General features: G+C 44.8%; 1 protein-coding gene across 4 annotated transcripts in view; it reads left to right on the forward strand.

The window, feature by feature from the left end:
• TDRD12 (tudor domain containing 12) overlaps positions 1-16,498 on the forward strand; it is a 3,388,409-nt gene that overhangs the window by 1,235,552 nt on the left and 2,136,359 nt on the right. For all 4 annotated transcript variants that reach the window (XM_078668261.1, XM_078668260.1, XM_078668262.1 and 1 more), the window contains one exon: positions 9,768-9,875. In XM_078668261.1, the coding sequence (XP_078524387.1) occupies positions 9,768-9,875 (108 nt within the window). The remainder of the gene's footprint in view (positions 1-9,767; positions 9,876-16,498) is intronic.

The raw sequence follows: 16,498 nt of genomic DNA on the forward strand, positions 1-16,498 counted from the left end.
TCTGTGCTCAAGTAATTTTACCCGAGCAAGGTCATTAAGTCTTTGATACCAGTACCACCTTGGTACCGACTGCTGGAGTCCACTGGTATTTGCCACCAATGCTGATTAGTAGCACGTAATCACTCTTATGAATCATGCTCTTATTTACAGGGCTAGTTAAGCCCTCTATCACCAATGGACATACCACGTCATGCCCACTTAGTCAAGCGTACTATTAACATTATCCCTCTAAGACTACGCTAAAATCGTAGCACTGTATGCCCATTGTGCACACTCTTAGGGTTTATTTGTAATAATGTACTCGAGTTCCAATTTACCAATGAACATGCCATGTCATGTGAGATATCCCCCTGAGACTACGCTATACCTATAGCTCTGTACTCTACTTTGCACACCCCCAGTGTGTATTTGGCAGTTATCTTTTGGCGCCCAGACTACAACCTTAGTTAATTTTTTATCCCCGCTCAGGTGTTCACTGTTCACTGTCCATGTTTCCAGTGACTGATAAGCTTAATTCATATTGTAGACATGATCGAGCATTTCGGAAGACAGCGCTCTAGTTGCGAGCCTTTCCCCCCTCGTGATCTATCCGGCCCTCGTGATCCCCTACATGCGATAGGACAACGGACTAGACTCCGCCCATCCTCACAAACGGTCACGCCCACCCAGGAAGTGAGCCGCGTTGCACTCGTAGTCATTTATACAACCTCTCTGTCCCCGCACATCATCGTCTGGGTCCGGTCGAGGGTGCTGCAGGTTCCGAGAGGGTGCCTGGCGTCAAGGGCATGAGTTACTTTCCAGCGCTTAGCTGAATCTTCATTCGCAGCGTCGCCTTTTAGATAAGTACCATCTAGCCTATTTCTTAACTCAATTATGTCGTTTTCATTTTTCAACCAAAAAGGGTGTGCCAAATACGCTACAACCCCCTCCCGTGACCCATGGGGACGATCGCATTTACCATACAAGTGAGACATTTTAAAATATTACTATATTTGATGCAGGGTCATAGACCTTTGGTCCATTGATCCTGACCAGGAACACGCGCTTCCCTTTTAAACATGGCTACCAGTTCACTTGTAGCCCACCACACTCCCTAAAACTAGTATATGTTCCACCAGGGACCGAGGTTGGTGATAACTATTGTCAACTTGCAACCTACTGTCCTCCCACTACAACTGGAGCACTACCAGCATACTTATAAGACCAAGACCAATTATTAATTTTCTGTTCTGTCTTATGTATTTGTCCATGTCCCCTTTTTTTCCACAGGTGCAGTAACCTTGAAACGGTAAGCCTCCTAAACCAGGAGTAACCGGGAAGGATCAAGCTCTTTTCCATTGCACTTTTTTTCACTTTTCACATTCACGTCCCTAGGTCAGGGTGAGCCTTAGGGTGCTCATACCGCCAGGGTTTTTTATGTCCTGACGAATGCCTGGTAAACTTACACCATTTTATGGCAGAAACATGTTGACTGATAGTAGAAATTTCTGGAAATAACCAAACAATTCATTTTGGACTATTTTCCAACACTATATTTTAATTATGTCCCAGTGATCAAGTAACAAATTATTTTTGAAACACTTAAGACATTTTTATCTTTCATCACCACTAATTAGTTTCACTTCACGCCTTTACTCACACACAAAAAACCCGCTCCGCAGTAGACCTGGCGTCGCAGCACATTGGAGAGGCACTCGGCCTCTTCAGTGGGGCCCGATGATGAAGCATGTCATCAACCAGGCTGGTGACTGAGGGCTTTCTTAACTGACCTGAGTGAGGCCTGTTGTACTTTTCTTTGCTCCAAGTGTGAATCTTTGTGTACCATAGAACACTCTTTTCTTGTTTGCATAACCTTAATTTGTTTCTCACATTTTTCATGTGTGCCCCTTTTAAGCCTCTTCATAATTGTCCACTTTGGGTGCCCACCATCAAGACAGCCTTTCTAGTGGCGATAACATGTGCCTGGAGGGTGAGTGAACTACAGGCTTTATCACCCAAACCTCCTTTACTGTCTGTTTTTCCAGGCAAATTGGTGCTTTGCATTAGGGCCTCTTAACTGCCGAAAATGGTAACACCATTTCATGTGGGCCAATCAGTTCACCGTGCCCACTTTCTACTCTCATCCACATCGCTCAAATAAAGAGGAGCGACTCTACCGTCTGGCCCCAAAAAGAGCGTTGTCGTTCTACCTTGACTGCACATGTGAGTTCTGGGTGGATGACAAAAACTTTGTGGGGTTTTATGGGAGCGAAGAAGAGTCGGGCAGTACAGAAACTAACCGTTTTGCGCAGGGTCGTTTTCTGTATGAAGATCAGCCATGCACCGGCAAAAAAAGCAGCCCGAGGGATTAAGGGCTCATTCCGCTAAAGCCGCTACCACTGCATTAGCATGTGGAATCCCAGTCCTGGATTTCTGCCAGACAGCGATGTGGACATCCTTGCATGGGTAATAACACTGCCTGGACAGTCAAGTCTGCAGGGATTGGCACTTTACCCTTTCGTTCCTACAGGACTTAATAGTTTAGAATTTGTCCGCAGCCCACCACTGGGGATTATATTGCTTTGGTATCTATTCAAAAGTAAGCAGTCTGTGGCTAGATGTTTCTATCAGATGAATCAATCAATCAGGGACTTGTAAAGTGTGGCTACTCACCTGTGAGGGTCTCCGGATGGTGGGAGAGAGGCTACTGTTCCCTCTTGGTGCGGGATCATTCGAAGAGCCAGGTCTTGAGGTTCTTCTTGAATTGGCTCAGCAATGCTGAGGTAGAGGGGCAGGGTGTTCCAGGTCTTGGTGATGAGGTAGGAGAAAGACCTTCCTTCTTGAGCAAGTTACTTACCTTTGTTAACACATTATCTGGTAGATACCAGATCTATCTGCAGATTCTTTACTGCCACACCCATTCTCACAACTCTGCGGACAAGTTTCTAGGGTTAGAGCTGATCTCTTTCAGGGTCCTAGTTTGACCAATGTCATTGCACTTCATGTCCCCGCACTTCGGGTGTGGAAAGTTATGGAAAAGTAACTGATGTACGCGTTCCAAGGTACCACCTATATAGGTGTTGTGGACGTAACTTCCGCCGTGGATGACGCTGACAAAGCCACGCGGAGCCGACGGACGCCACCTACCTGTGCAGAGGTATTGCTTGAAGAACAATTATCTGAATCCAGTCTTGGCTCCTGGGAAATTCAAAGGTAAGGAATCAGCAGCTAGATCTGGTCTCTATCAGATAATGCATTACAAAAGGTAAGTAAGTAGTTTGTTGTGAGATAATTTTGCTGATCAGCCTTCTTATTGTACTGTGATGTCTGGATTTTGTGGAATTGCTCTGTGGGTCTCCATGTGGAAGCTGAATAGCTTCTGAGTGACATTTGTGTTTTGGGGATTTCAGTATTTGACTGGAATCTATGGAGAGGGGAAATTGGGGCGGAGTAGAATTCGACATGTAGTTCAAGAGGAGTAGGGCAAACAATTTCAGCACTTTCAGAGATGGCAGTTTACTTGGGTGAAATGTTGAACAGTACTTAGTGGTTGTCCGTCTCCCTCAATATTGAGGTGAACCAAGGTCCAGGAGTCACTTTTGTCTGTGATTTGAGGAATTTCTTGTCCACTCGAAGGGTTGAAATTTAAATACTGCAGAGGTTGGTGGAAGGCTGATTGGTAAGTTTGTAGTTGGATGTGTTGCACCACCTTATTTTTGTCATGCGCCTCTTATGAGATATGTAGATGTGTATTTAGAGATATATATGTGAGAAAGTATGTTTCTGTTGTAGTACCCGCCCCCCTGCACCTCCACACTTTTTGCCTGGCTTCTGATGCAACTTTGATTGTAGAGTTCTGGGTCCCCGCTAACCAGGTTCCTAGTACTGATGTTCTTTCCCAAAACGATACCATCGTTTCCACAATTGGCATACTTTTCACTCACATATAAGTCTCTTGTAAAAGGTACCAGTGGTACCAAGGGCCATGTGACCAGGGATGGTCTCTAAGGGCTGCAGCATGTATTAGGCCATCCTACGAATCCCTCACCAAACACATGCACTCTGCCACCGTGTCCTGAACTGAAGAGACCCCTCCTTTGAGAATCTTCCATATTGTTTTTAAGGATTCTAGCCAGTAGGGTTAGCAGTATGCTCTCTCACAAAAGGGAGTGGGCATACAAAGGGGATAGTCACCTTAAAGGTAAGTAGCCTATTAGCTACTACCTTTTAATCTCTGTAACACCCCTAAATTGAGTCTTTAAGGGTACCTTAAACCTTAAACCTTAGACTGCCGAAGACCTACGAAGAAGAGAACTAGGCAGAGCTGTGCAGCAGCGAAGACTGGAGACACCAACTGACTTGGCTCCAGCCCTACCAGCCTAATTCCAGCCTTCAAAGACCCTGCTACAGAAGAGTGACTTGTCCCGCAGCCCAGCAACCTCCAGAGCCCTGGGAGGATTGCCTACCTTCAGCGACCTGTCCAGAAGAAAGCCCATTCTAAAAACCCAAGCTCTGCCTGTGGAACTGCGAAGTCGACCACCTCTGCACTGGGTACCCACAGCTAGAGTGTAAGCGGCCCACCAGTCCAAAAAGGTGCCCTATCAGTCCTGAGGAAGAGTCCCTCCTGGGTTGACCCCTGGCACACTTCACGTCGATGCCTGCAGCCTCTGCACAAAGACCCCGTAACCGCGACGGCAACAGTAAGCTGATTTCTGATGCTAAAGGACACCCCTTCACCCAGAGCCCCTGGGCCTTGGTGAGATCTACGATGGTGTTTAGACACTCCAGCACATCCCAGCTTGCTTGTGCCGCTGTAGGATTCTTTCATCCAGCCTCCTGGCCTGAGCCTGCAGCCTTTTTCAAAGTTAGAGATTTGCTGTTGGCTTGCATTGGCTGTGCTGCTGAGGGTGTACGTTTAATGCTACCTTGTGGCCCCTCTGTGCTTGCCTTAACCCCAGAGACTGGGTTACAAAAAGTTACTACTTACCTGCTATTGGTACCACTTCGATTGCCCCTTTTCTCCATTGGATAACATTGGCATCAGGTCCTGAGTTTGACTTCTGCTTCCGGCCGCCCCAGTGTCGCTGGTGGTGCAGTGATGCTAGTTACTTGAACTTTGCCTGGTACTGATTCTTCATTCAAAAGGTCAAAACTGGAAATCGGTTACTTACCTGCATATTGCTGATTGTGTTTCGTCCCATAGGATAACATTGTACTGATTGAGTGTTCACTTTTGACATTAAAAAACTGATATCGCAAAACGTATTTTAATGCAACAAAGTATCTTTGGTTCTAAGAAATAAAAATACAAACTAATTTTTTTACAAACCATTGGTCTCTGATTTAGTCATGGAGTGTGTGTAATCATTTCTTGCCTGTGTGTGTACAACAAATTATTAGCACTGCCCTCTGTTAAACCTAACTGCTCGCCCACACTACCACAAAAGAGAGCATTAGTAATCTCTACTTTAGCCTCTGTAAAGCCTCTAGGGATCCATTGGAATCTGTGCACACTATACCTCACTTTGGTATAGTATAGTATATATAGAGCCAGCTTCCCACAATATATATTTATTTTTTTGGATGAGCTTGGCTAGGAAGAGATGGTAGATACATCCATAATTTGCTAGATCCTCCGGGTCTGATCTGTGGTTGTTTAGCAAGGGAAGAATTAGACAGGCTTCCTGGCAGATGGAGAAATTAGCGATGCAAGGGAATGTTTTGAGTGTTTAAATAGGGGGAGGCAGCACACAAACTTGATGGGTTTTCTTAGAGAGTGCAGTTGCCCATGAAGTTGGCTTTAGGGAGTTGAGAATGCAGATCAGGTTGTTTAGTAATGAAAACTTAAATGCAGTTTTAAAAAGGACAGTCTTTAGATGGGATGAGGAGGGTAAAGATGCAGGAGCATTTCCTTAGAGTTGGTGAGGCTATTGTTATTGCAAATGCTTCCAGTTTTAATGAAGAGGATTTTGATTAACGTTTTCTTAAATTGAGTTATGAATGGATGTGGGAATGAGTTTTGTGCAATTTGATTTGTTTAAAAAAAAATGGTATTCAGTGGATTTGGAGTATTGCTCCAATTTGTCAAGTTCCTAGGTACAATTGGTTTTTAAGGTGTATGTGTGGTTCTTTTTGGTTGTTCTGAAACATTTACTTTTGTTTGAAGCAAGTCGGTTTTCATTATCCTTTATAGGTAGATAGGAATGGGTGGGTAATGGAGGAGTTGTAGTAAAGTGAAATAATTTACCCAGTCAAGGCTGAAGGGTGAGAAGCAGCCATGGTATGCAAGGCAGATATAATGAGGTCCAGATTATTGACCATTATGTGAATAGAATATGTTTGTAAGTTTGAGTGAAGCCATAAGGTATAGAAGGAATTCACATAGGTGTGAAACTGAGATTAAAATCCCCTTGGGTTGTGTTGTTACTTTTAGTTAGAACACATGATAGGGTTGAAAAAATGATGCATACATACTATTTTTTTTTGTGGGGGGGGTCGTACGACAGAATATAATGTGAATATGAAGAAGCATACTGAGAGGCATTTAGAACTATTAGCAGTTGCGGAGGGGTGATTTGTTTGGAACAGCGACTTTACATTTATAGTGCCAGAACAATCTCCTGACTTGACCCACAGACCTTGACCAGAGGGGTGGGCATGCTAAGCAACGAGGACTTGGATGCAATGTCTATTAAGGTTGTTTTGGAAGATTGAAAGCATTAACCTGAAAAATGATCATTCCTAATCAGTGCTGCTTGAAAGAGAATTACCTTAAGGATGAAGTGTCATAGCAACATACAATGTGATGTGTTCTGAACGTTTTAGTGTTTCCATCTTTTAATATGCCTCAGAAATAAAGGTGACTCTTTTGAGGTGTGTGGGCATCGTATGTTGTGGATGTCTTGTGCGTGTGCATCTGACTGTGGGTGCCTGATTAGTGTGTTTGTGTCTCATAATGTGTGGTCATCTCACAGTGGACGTGAGGGTATCTGATAGCCTCTGCGTGTTTGGCATACTTGCCTCTGATGGCATGCACAGGTGTCTGATAGTGTGTATGTATGTCTGGCGTGATTGTGGGTATCAGAGGGTGAATGCAGGTATTGGGTGCATGATGGTATGTGTGGTATTGGCATCTGATGAGTGTGTGTAGACATCTGATGAGGGTTGGCATCTGATGGAGGGCTGGCATCTGATGGTGTGTGTTGGCATCTGATGCTTTGTGTTGGCATCTGATGGGGTGTGTTGGCATCTGATGGGGTGTGTTGGCATCTGATGGGGTGTGTTGGCATCTGATGGGGTGTGTGTTGGCATCTGATGAGGGTGTGTGTTGGCATCTGATGAGGGTGTGTGTTGGCATCTGGAGGTCTGTGACATCTGAGGGTGTGTTGGTCTGGGAATGTATATTAGTGTCTGAGGCTGTTAAGTCATCTGACATTGGATGTTGGGTACCTGTGTGTCTAATGGTTGTCTGGTTATATGAGGGTGTGTGATGACTTATCATCACACCCTTCTAGAGAATTCCCTCTAATTAATGTCCAGGGTTAAGCCCCAAGCATACAGAAAGAGAAATTGCACATTAGAGTGTATTTTCTACCGACATTAGACTTGTCTATCGGACTACAGGAAGTGTTGGACCTGCCCCTCTCTATAGATCACCCCCAAACCTTTTGCCTCCGCCCCTCCTGTTTTCTGAAATTAGTTTGTGTTGCAATTGGAACTTTACTGCTGCTAATCAGTGCTAAAGTGCTAGTTCCTTCTCCTTTAAACATGGGTAAATTGTCTTCCACCCAATGGGTACATTTAATGTAATTATTGGTCCCGGTTAGAGTGATACATGTACCCAGGGTCTTTAAATTAAATGCTACTAGTCTCCCATAAGCTCTTTATATGCCACCCACTAAAAGTAGCATTTTAAAACCTGCCAGGCTTGCCATAGCAGCCTGTGGACAGTTTCAAACTGCCATTTTGACCTGGACAATAAACTTGTTGCCAGACCTAAACGTCACTTTTTAATAGATATGACACTCCTGTGGTAGATCCTAAACAGCCTGTAGAACAGGGCACATTGTGTTTAAAAGGTAGAGCATGTGATTTTAAATTTTACATATCATGGTACTGAAAAACTGTTTTTACTACTGTGAGGCCTACCATTTCCACAGGATAACATTGGGTTAACTTATTGCATTTAAAAAGTGTTAACTTTTGTTTGCGAACATGTAGAATTCTCATGTTGAGAATCAAATGAATTGTAATTTAAAATCCTCTTTAATATTAAAGTCCGATTTTAGATTATAATTTTGAAAATGTAACTTTTAGAATGTTGGCATGTTGATGTCCTAAACTTTCTGAGGCCTAGGAGTCTCCAGCTGCCTCTGCCTGTTAATTGCTCCCCCATCAGAAATGCGTATTAGGCTTAGACATTGAACAGTAGGACCTGGGTGTATCTGTGAAAAAGGACCATCCTGCCAGGATAGGAGAGGTAGAGCTGCTCCCTGTCCCACTTTCATTTTAAAGTGCTGCTTTCAGCACACTCACAAAGGAACTTGTCTCTGGCCTCATGTCACCCGAGACCACTTGGAGCCTGGGTAGTCAATGGAAGGAAATGTCCAGGACCATATTTTTGTGGGGGGTGGAGTATAACCTAGGAGTTTACCCCACTTCAAAGGTAGAAACTAGGTATATATATTGGACCCTCAGACCACCTCTTTAGTACACTCCTGGACCTGTGGAAGACTTCAAAAGACTTCAGAAGGCCTGCCTTGTACTTCATAGGCTTGCCTTGTTTCTCAGAGGACTGCCTTGATGCCACCAGATGACTGTCCTGCTGCTTGAGGCCTTCCTTGTTCTTCAGATGACTTCCCTGCTACTCCAGGTCTGCCTTGCTGCTTGAAGGAGAGACAATCTCCTTGAACCTAGGAATACCAGAGTGACTTGAAGGGTCAGTTGGTTGACCTCTTGTTCTGAGGTACAGGAACACAAGAAGCTCCAGAGGGCTCCTTGTAAAATGCCTATCTAAGATGCTACAGCTGGCACTGCCTGTTAATGCAAATGGACATGCTTGAGCCCCCCTGGCCTCTGCTGGAATGAGCTTCGGTTCCACAGGAGGTGCCTCCACTGGTCCTAAACTCTTGTCTGGCTTCGGATGTGCTCTTCCTGTGAAGTCCTGCTGTGTTGAACTCTTTGCGCCAGACTTTGAGATGGCAATTTTTTCCAGCGGGCCTTACCTAGTCCCTGTACCTGGCCTACACTCTTTAGCAGTTAGCCTTAAATTGTGACTTTGTTTTAGTGTACTGCTACCAGATACCCACAGTTACCCCTTTCTGCTTCCTGGCTCTAGTTTTACTTAAACCTTTAATATGGCATAGCTCTAGTTCTAATGATTGGATTTATTTCATTTTGGTATCATTTTATTTAATCGATTTTACTCTGTTTTAAATTGGTGTAGAGATCTTTTGTGAGGTGTTTTCACTTTATCACGGTTTGTTTGCTGAATAAATACTTATCACAGTGCCATAAGCCTGATTGCTTTTGTGCCATGCTACCATAGTTTAAGCACCCGTTTATTTATTGACCTTGGTCTCAAGGATTATGGTTGTTGCTTACGAAGGGTTTTCCCCCCCTCAATCAAAAGACTAATTTCTTACAATGTGAATCTTTGGAAGATCAATTCTGAATAGCAAGTATTGAAGGCAAGCTAAATTGTGTTGCAAACCTATTAAAGATGTTCTAATTTATGTTTACCACCTTTGTATTTACCAGTCATTCATAAAGTGTAATTGTTCTTACAGTGGGCTTTCTGCAGATGAAATGTTGACCTGGAGCGCTGATATGAAAGATTGGTTTGAAGATAAAACACCTACCAGGAAAAATGAGGATATAAAACGTGACTGTGCTAAGTAAGAAGTATTCAGTTTGTACATATATCTGCATTTATATACTCGCTCACACACACCACACCTCCTGTATTTGTACTTTAACACTTTGGAAGTCACAATCGTCATCAGGTTTGCATTTTAATTTGCAGATCGTTACAGAGTAACATAACACAGTTCCTCATAGTTAAGCCTGACTGCTTTTTCGCCAAACCACCAGAGGGTTAAACAAAGTTTAATTTATTAACTTTTGTACTTCACCCTGACAAAAATTGTGGTTCTTCCTTGAAAGTTTTACACCCCATCAAAACCAATAACCCAATTTCTAACGGGAAGTAAGACCACAACCCCGCAAGAGACTCTTATGCACTCTTCAGAGTTATGAATGAGAACCTTTAAACCACTTCTCTTCAACAACACTACTGGCTTTAAACCATTCTAAATAATTATTGTACATTGTCTATGATCTGTATGTGTATGTTTTACATAAAGCAATATGTTATTAAACCAAATGTAGCCAACACTTTTGCAATACAAGTCTAGCAGCATTGTTAGTGTCATGTCCGTAGGCTTGGCTTTAAAGAAATGTATGATAATGTGAAGCATTAAAAGTAGGTAGTATTTTTTGCAGAAAAGAACTCGAGTCATAATGTTATAGGTTAAAAAGTCAGCTGACAGTTGCACTGTCAAGTCCGCTCTAAACATCCACGTAGGTTAATGGCTGCACTCCTCTCACCTCCTCTCATCTCCTCTCATCTGTGTTGCTGCCAGAAAAAAATAACATAAATTATCCAGTTATCCAAGACAATTTAATACCTTTAAATATCGTGTGTGCCACTGAAAGTTGGAACTCAGACAGCAGGATAAATAGTGATCACAACTACATGGAGGCTAATCACTTTTTTTTGTTGAAGCACACAACTTCTGCCCAATCAAAACACATAGTCCTGGTTCCCAACATGTGGGCAGAGCCAAGTTACCTCCGTGATTCTCACATAATTGTCTTGTGACAAGCCAGACCATAAAACAATTGCCAACTTAGTCTTAACAGTACATGGACTTCTATTGCTTTTAAATCGGTAAAACTACATGAGAAAAGCTGGCATTGCAGTTTTGAATATTGTCTTTGTAAGATTTAGAATATGCTAGTATGCTGACATTTAAATAATTATCTTCCCGGGAAATAGCTAATACAATATTTATATTTGCTTATCTCCTTGCCTCAACTCTGTCCTAGGGCCTACAAAGTCCGTTTTCATAAACTGGCTGATGTAACTGGTACCTCCAGTTATTTGCAATATAATGGCCAACTATGACTTCCTCTCAGTGTATACGGTGCTGAAACTATCGGACTACTCTTTTGCATTTGCTGTGTGGATGGATCTATGACTGGGGGAAACTAACCTGGACTTTCGCCACGCCACGGACCTCTGTTGAATCCTGCCGAATCCTGCCTGCTAAGCCGCTGCTGCTCGCCGGACCCGCTGCGCGGGTCCCGCTTCGCGGTTTTAGCAGTTGTAGGGGAACATTGCCTGGGGCTTGTAGGGACACCGGCAGGGCTGCGAGGGTAGAGCGGGTGGACTCTGAGTTCCAGGAGTCCCCGCGCGCCCGTGTCAGCTGGGCTCCTCTCCCTGCCGGCCACGCCCCCTAGTTCACCCTTGCACATCTTCAAAAGGAGCAGTCTTTCCCGCTGCGCGGGAGAAGCCCGGGACAAGGGCGGGACCGTCCAAGGCCGTCATCGGCCGGAGTAGGCCGGGCTGGGCCTACCCTCTTGGTCTCTTGGTCTCTCAGCCTGTGCAGGTATTTCCTGGAATTATTAATTTGTGATACTCGCTTTGTGTGGCATAACTGACCCTTTCTGAGGATAATCATGCCTTCCCCGGCAAGGGAGAGTACCCCTCAGAAGCCGGGAGGAGTGAAAACTGGGACACTCGAAAACTACTTTTCACGGGCTGTGGGGGAGGCTGACAAAGAGGGAAATTTGTCCAGATTAAGGGCGGAACGGAGACGATCAGTGGATAATCTGAAAAATACCCCCATGGGTGAACAATCTATCACATTTAGGGAGGAGTTAACACGAATTGAGGATGTCCCACTCCTGTTAAGGGAGCGTACTAATACCTCCCCAGTTGAAATTACGAGCACTGCTCTAGCTATTAGCCCCAGCCCCGCTAGGGGGACTATTGATTTAATCTCACAACCGCTCACAGTTCATAATGACAGGCATCCCAAACCGAAAGCAGTCACCACACAAGTAATTTTGGGACCCCCCCCAAAAAAGCGCAGGAGGAGGGCAAAGGGTGCGCAGGGAGGGAGTAAACCCAAGATTTCACATCTGGACTTTGGTAAATCCTTAAAACACCCTGTACCAATAGTGAAATTACCGGCAGAGCCACACCCTAAATCTAATGCTCAGGAAAATACAGTTCCCGCCTTGATCAAAGATATAGGAACTAGTATTGTTAATGTCCCCCTCTCTGTTGTACCGCTGGGAAACCTGGAATTTCTGTTAAGGTCGCTGTTACTCCCGATCAGCGAAAGTATAAAAAAGATTGAGATTAGACTAACCATATTGGAGGCCACACTGGGAAGTCTGAAAACTCGTGCTGGTCGACAGGAAAGTGATCTAGAACCTATCACCACTACTGCAGTCCCGCAAGGGTCGAGTCATAGGGTAGTTAACCCAGCTCCAGCGCCACCACAAGCTGTAAATGGGGTAGTCCCTCAACAACCCTTAAAACCAAATCCTGTAGCTACCAATTCACTCCACACTAATACACTTAATCCCTCCCTTGTACCAGTACCTCCGGCACACCTGGTAGACAACAACACTCCGGACTACCAAAAAAAGCCCCCTGCAAGACCTCGTCGCCCTAACCTACCACCTGAGACTAATGACCTTACTGTAGTCATGGCAGGGGTCCCGCTACTTGATGAAGGAGAAGTTGAGGATTTTTGTGCCCTAAAAACCAGGGTAATTAAGTGGCTAAACAGAAACAGACCCCTCCCGAGACACCTTAATAACGAAATTATAATGGTAAGAAGGGTCCCATGGGTGGGGAGAACTCAGAAATCCATCCCTGGGGACTGTTTATTGGTAAGCTTTAGGGACAAGGGTACGGTGTCGCATATATGTCAAGGGGAAAATATATCAAGGGAATCTACCATCCAAACCCTTCGTGTGTCCTTCTTCTTTCCCATCGCCTCAGGCCCACCACACCCACTCCATAATAATAATGATGGATGGGAGAGGGTTGGAAGAAGGGGGAGACACCAGGCATTTCAACCTAGGCCACTACTTGGCAGACCGACACCACTTCTCCCTACTTATAATCGGTTTAATTGTCTAAACGGCCTAGAGGGGGTGGATTGACAAATAGAGAAGGCCTCTAAGGAGAATACAGAAAAGGGCGCCCAAGCAGAAATACCGGAGGTGCAAAGACATACGGCCCTGCAAACTCAAATAGTTAGGGCGGAGGAACCTATGCTCTCTGATAACAAGGGTATGACTGTGGATAGATTGGTGGGAGGAGGAGGGGGGGCTATGCAAGGGGTGTCGCAGGAGACAGGACCAACGAGCGAGGGGGGTGTAGTATTAGGTGGAGAGGATGTGAGGATTATTTCTTGGAATGTAGCGGGCTTAGCAGGCATATTTAATAATAAAGAGTGGGTTGATTTTATCAGGAAATTTAATGTTATATGCTTACAGGAGACATGGGCTGTGGTGAATAATTATCATCTTCAGGGCTATAAGTGTTTTTTTGTTCCTGCTCGGAAATCTAGTTCTGGGAGAGCAATGGGTGGTTTAGCTGTTTATGTAGATTTATCCCTCCCAGGTACCTGGTCGTCCCCAGAATGGAACTCGCATGGAATACAGGCAGTTCGGTTTTCTGGTAGGGGGTTGAAATTATCGGTTTTTAACTTTTATCACAGTGAGATTTTAAATACCCATTCCCCCCTACTGGCTGAACTTGACAATAGGCTGGGTCATGAAATTAAATCCCAGAGCAAAGGGCCGACCTACGGGCTACTTTTGGTAGGAGACTTTAACTGTCACCTCTGTCCGGCACTGATTAAGGTAAATACAGACTGGGCACAATGCCCGATTGAGAAGGGGCCGCATTTTACACACACGCCGACTGGGTTGGCTCTTGGGTTGCTTCGGCTTAAGTACGACCTAGAGCACACCATTAACATGATAGATCCACAGTCGGATGGCACGCTCCCACCAACTTTTAAGGGGAGGGGCTGTGCATCTATTATAGATTACATCTTGGTCTCGAGAGCATTAATTAATAAAATAATCAGTGTAGGGATAGAGTGGAGCAGCTTTAGCGACCATAACCCGCTCATCTTAACGCTATTTTTTAAGGCGGGCATGGGAATTAAATCTCGTTGTTTAATTGAGGAGAGGGCCACTGATCAAGGCAGGAGATTGAAGTGGTCTAAAATTGATGGGGCACAGTTTTACAAAACATTGGGCGACAAGGGCCGTGTGGCCATTAATGATTGTTTAGACCTGGAAATACAGGGTCAAAGGGTCTTGGAAGCGTTCGACCACATTGCTAACTTAGTTGATGAACTATTGAGGTCTAGTGCGCCCATACGTAATCAGGTAAATCCCCGTTGGTTCGACAGAGATTGCTCTAAGGCTCTGAGGGAACTGAAATGCTCCCTCAAGATGAAACCACGGGATCCACAGAATATTAGGGTCAGTAGGGAAAAGTATAAAAAAGAGATTAAAAGGAGGAAACTTGCCCTACAGGCAGAAGCATGGGCAGATCTAAGAGAAGCTGGAGAAAGAAAAGATCTAGCGGGGTTCTGGAGAATCATCAATAAACCGACCTTTTTAGAAAATGATTCCCCGGAGATAGGGACTAATATTCTTCCGGAGCAATGGGTAACCCACTTTAGGGGTTTATACAATTATGAGTCGGGCACCCATGTGGAACCACCGGTATCCCCAAGACAGGTCCCACTAGTCATATTCTCTCTTAAGGAGATCAGCACAGGGATGGAGGGTCTTACCAAAAATAAAGCCCCGGGCCCAGATGGAATTCCTCCTGACCTGTTCCTTAGTAATACTGATCTATGGGCTCCTTTGATGACCAGGGTCCTAAACACCGCTATTACCTGTGGGCTTCCGCCGTCCTGGTCTAAGGCGATCATTGTACCAATTTTTAAAAAGGGCAATAGGGATGACCCGAAGTGTTACCGGCCTATCTCCCTAATTGACGTTTCAGCCAAACTTTTGGGAAGGGCAATCCTGAATAGATTGACCGAATGGTCCGAAGAGAACAACATCTTCTCGGACACACAGTATGGGTTTAGGACAGGGAGGTCCACTAGTGATCAGTGCCTGAACCTATACATGCTGACTGCCAAGTACACTCTGGCCAGCGATGAACCCATCTATATGGGATTCATGGATCTGGCAGCAGCATTCGATCACGTCAACAGAGGAAAGTTGTGGGAGATGATGTCAGGTATGGGGATAGAGAGTGGCCTAATCACCATACTGAGGGAACTGCATAGTGACACCACAGCCAAGGTCAGATTTAACAGGGAGGGAGGACTGTCTGACTCCTTTCCATGTAGGAGTGGAGTCAGACAAGGCTGTATACTTGCCCCTTTTTTGTTCTCCCTTTATATCAATAACCTTGAGCAGTTCCTTCTGGGTCTAAAGGTAGATTGCCCAAGGGTTGGGCCGCGGCATATCCCCGTCCTGCTATACGCAGATGATGCGGTTTTATTGGCAAGAACACCTCGAGGCCTTCAAACACTGATAGAGGGGTTTGCAGAGTTTATGAGTAACCTGGACCTATTTGTCAACCTAGGGAAATCATATGTGCTCCTGGCAGGCAAAAAACCCTCCTCCAAATTTGTTTATACAATTGGTTCCCACAGTTTGGAGCAGGTTAAGACTTTCTCCTACCTCGGGGTAACTTTTGACGGTGCATTGCAATTTACCCCCTTGGTGGCAGAACGTTGTACGAAAATGATTGCCTCTAACGGGGCGATAGCTGGATATGGAAGGAGGGTGGGCAGATGGAGTCCGGAACAGGTGATGAATTTGTACGGCTCTATAACATGCTCTAAAGTAATTTACGGGGCAGAAGTCTGGGGGTTCGTGAACACAACTAGAATCCAACAGGAAGAAAATAGGTATTTGAAAGCAATCCTGAGGGCGCCACCCAGCACGGCTGGTTTCATAGCCCACAGGGAGCTAGGGAGGCCATATTTGGAAGATTTGTTAAAACTTAGGCCAATAGTGGCCTGGTTAAAAATATGGATAAATCCAGAGGCGCACCTAAGCAGAGAAATTCTGTTGGACTGCTTAGGTAGGACTCACTCAATGCGCATCCCCTGGCTCAAATACGTGAAAAATACCCTGGAGGATTTAGGGCTGGGGAATCTCTTCACGAACCCAGCTGCTATTTCAGCACAGCATAAGAAGCGAGTAGGGGAACTATTTCTGGAGAAAGAAACCCAACGACGAGCTGATGCTGAAGGAGCGAAAAAGACTGTAAGGGCCCATGGTTTGGTAAAGAGTGTGGAGGGCATGGAGCCTTACTTATTTCTTTTACATAATGCACAGGACAGATTTTTAATGTGCCGTTTCAGACTGAATCTGCTACCCTTCATGT

Source organism: Lissotriton helveticus, chromosome 12 (assembly GCF_964261635.1).
Source record: "Lissotriton helveticus chromosome 12, aLisHel1.1, whole genome shotgun sequence".
In the NCBI taxonomy this organism is placed as follows: domain Eukaryota; kingdom Metazoa; phylum Chordata; class Amphibia; order Caudata; family Salamandridae; genus Lissotriton; species Lissotriton helveticus.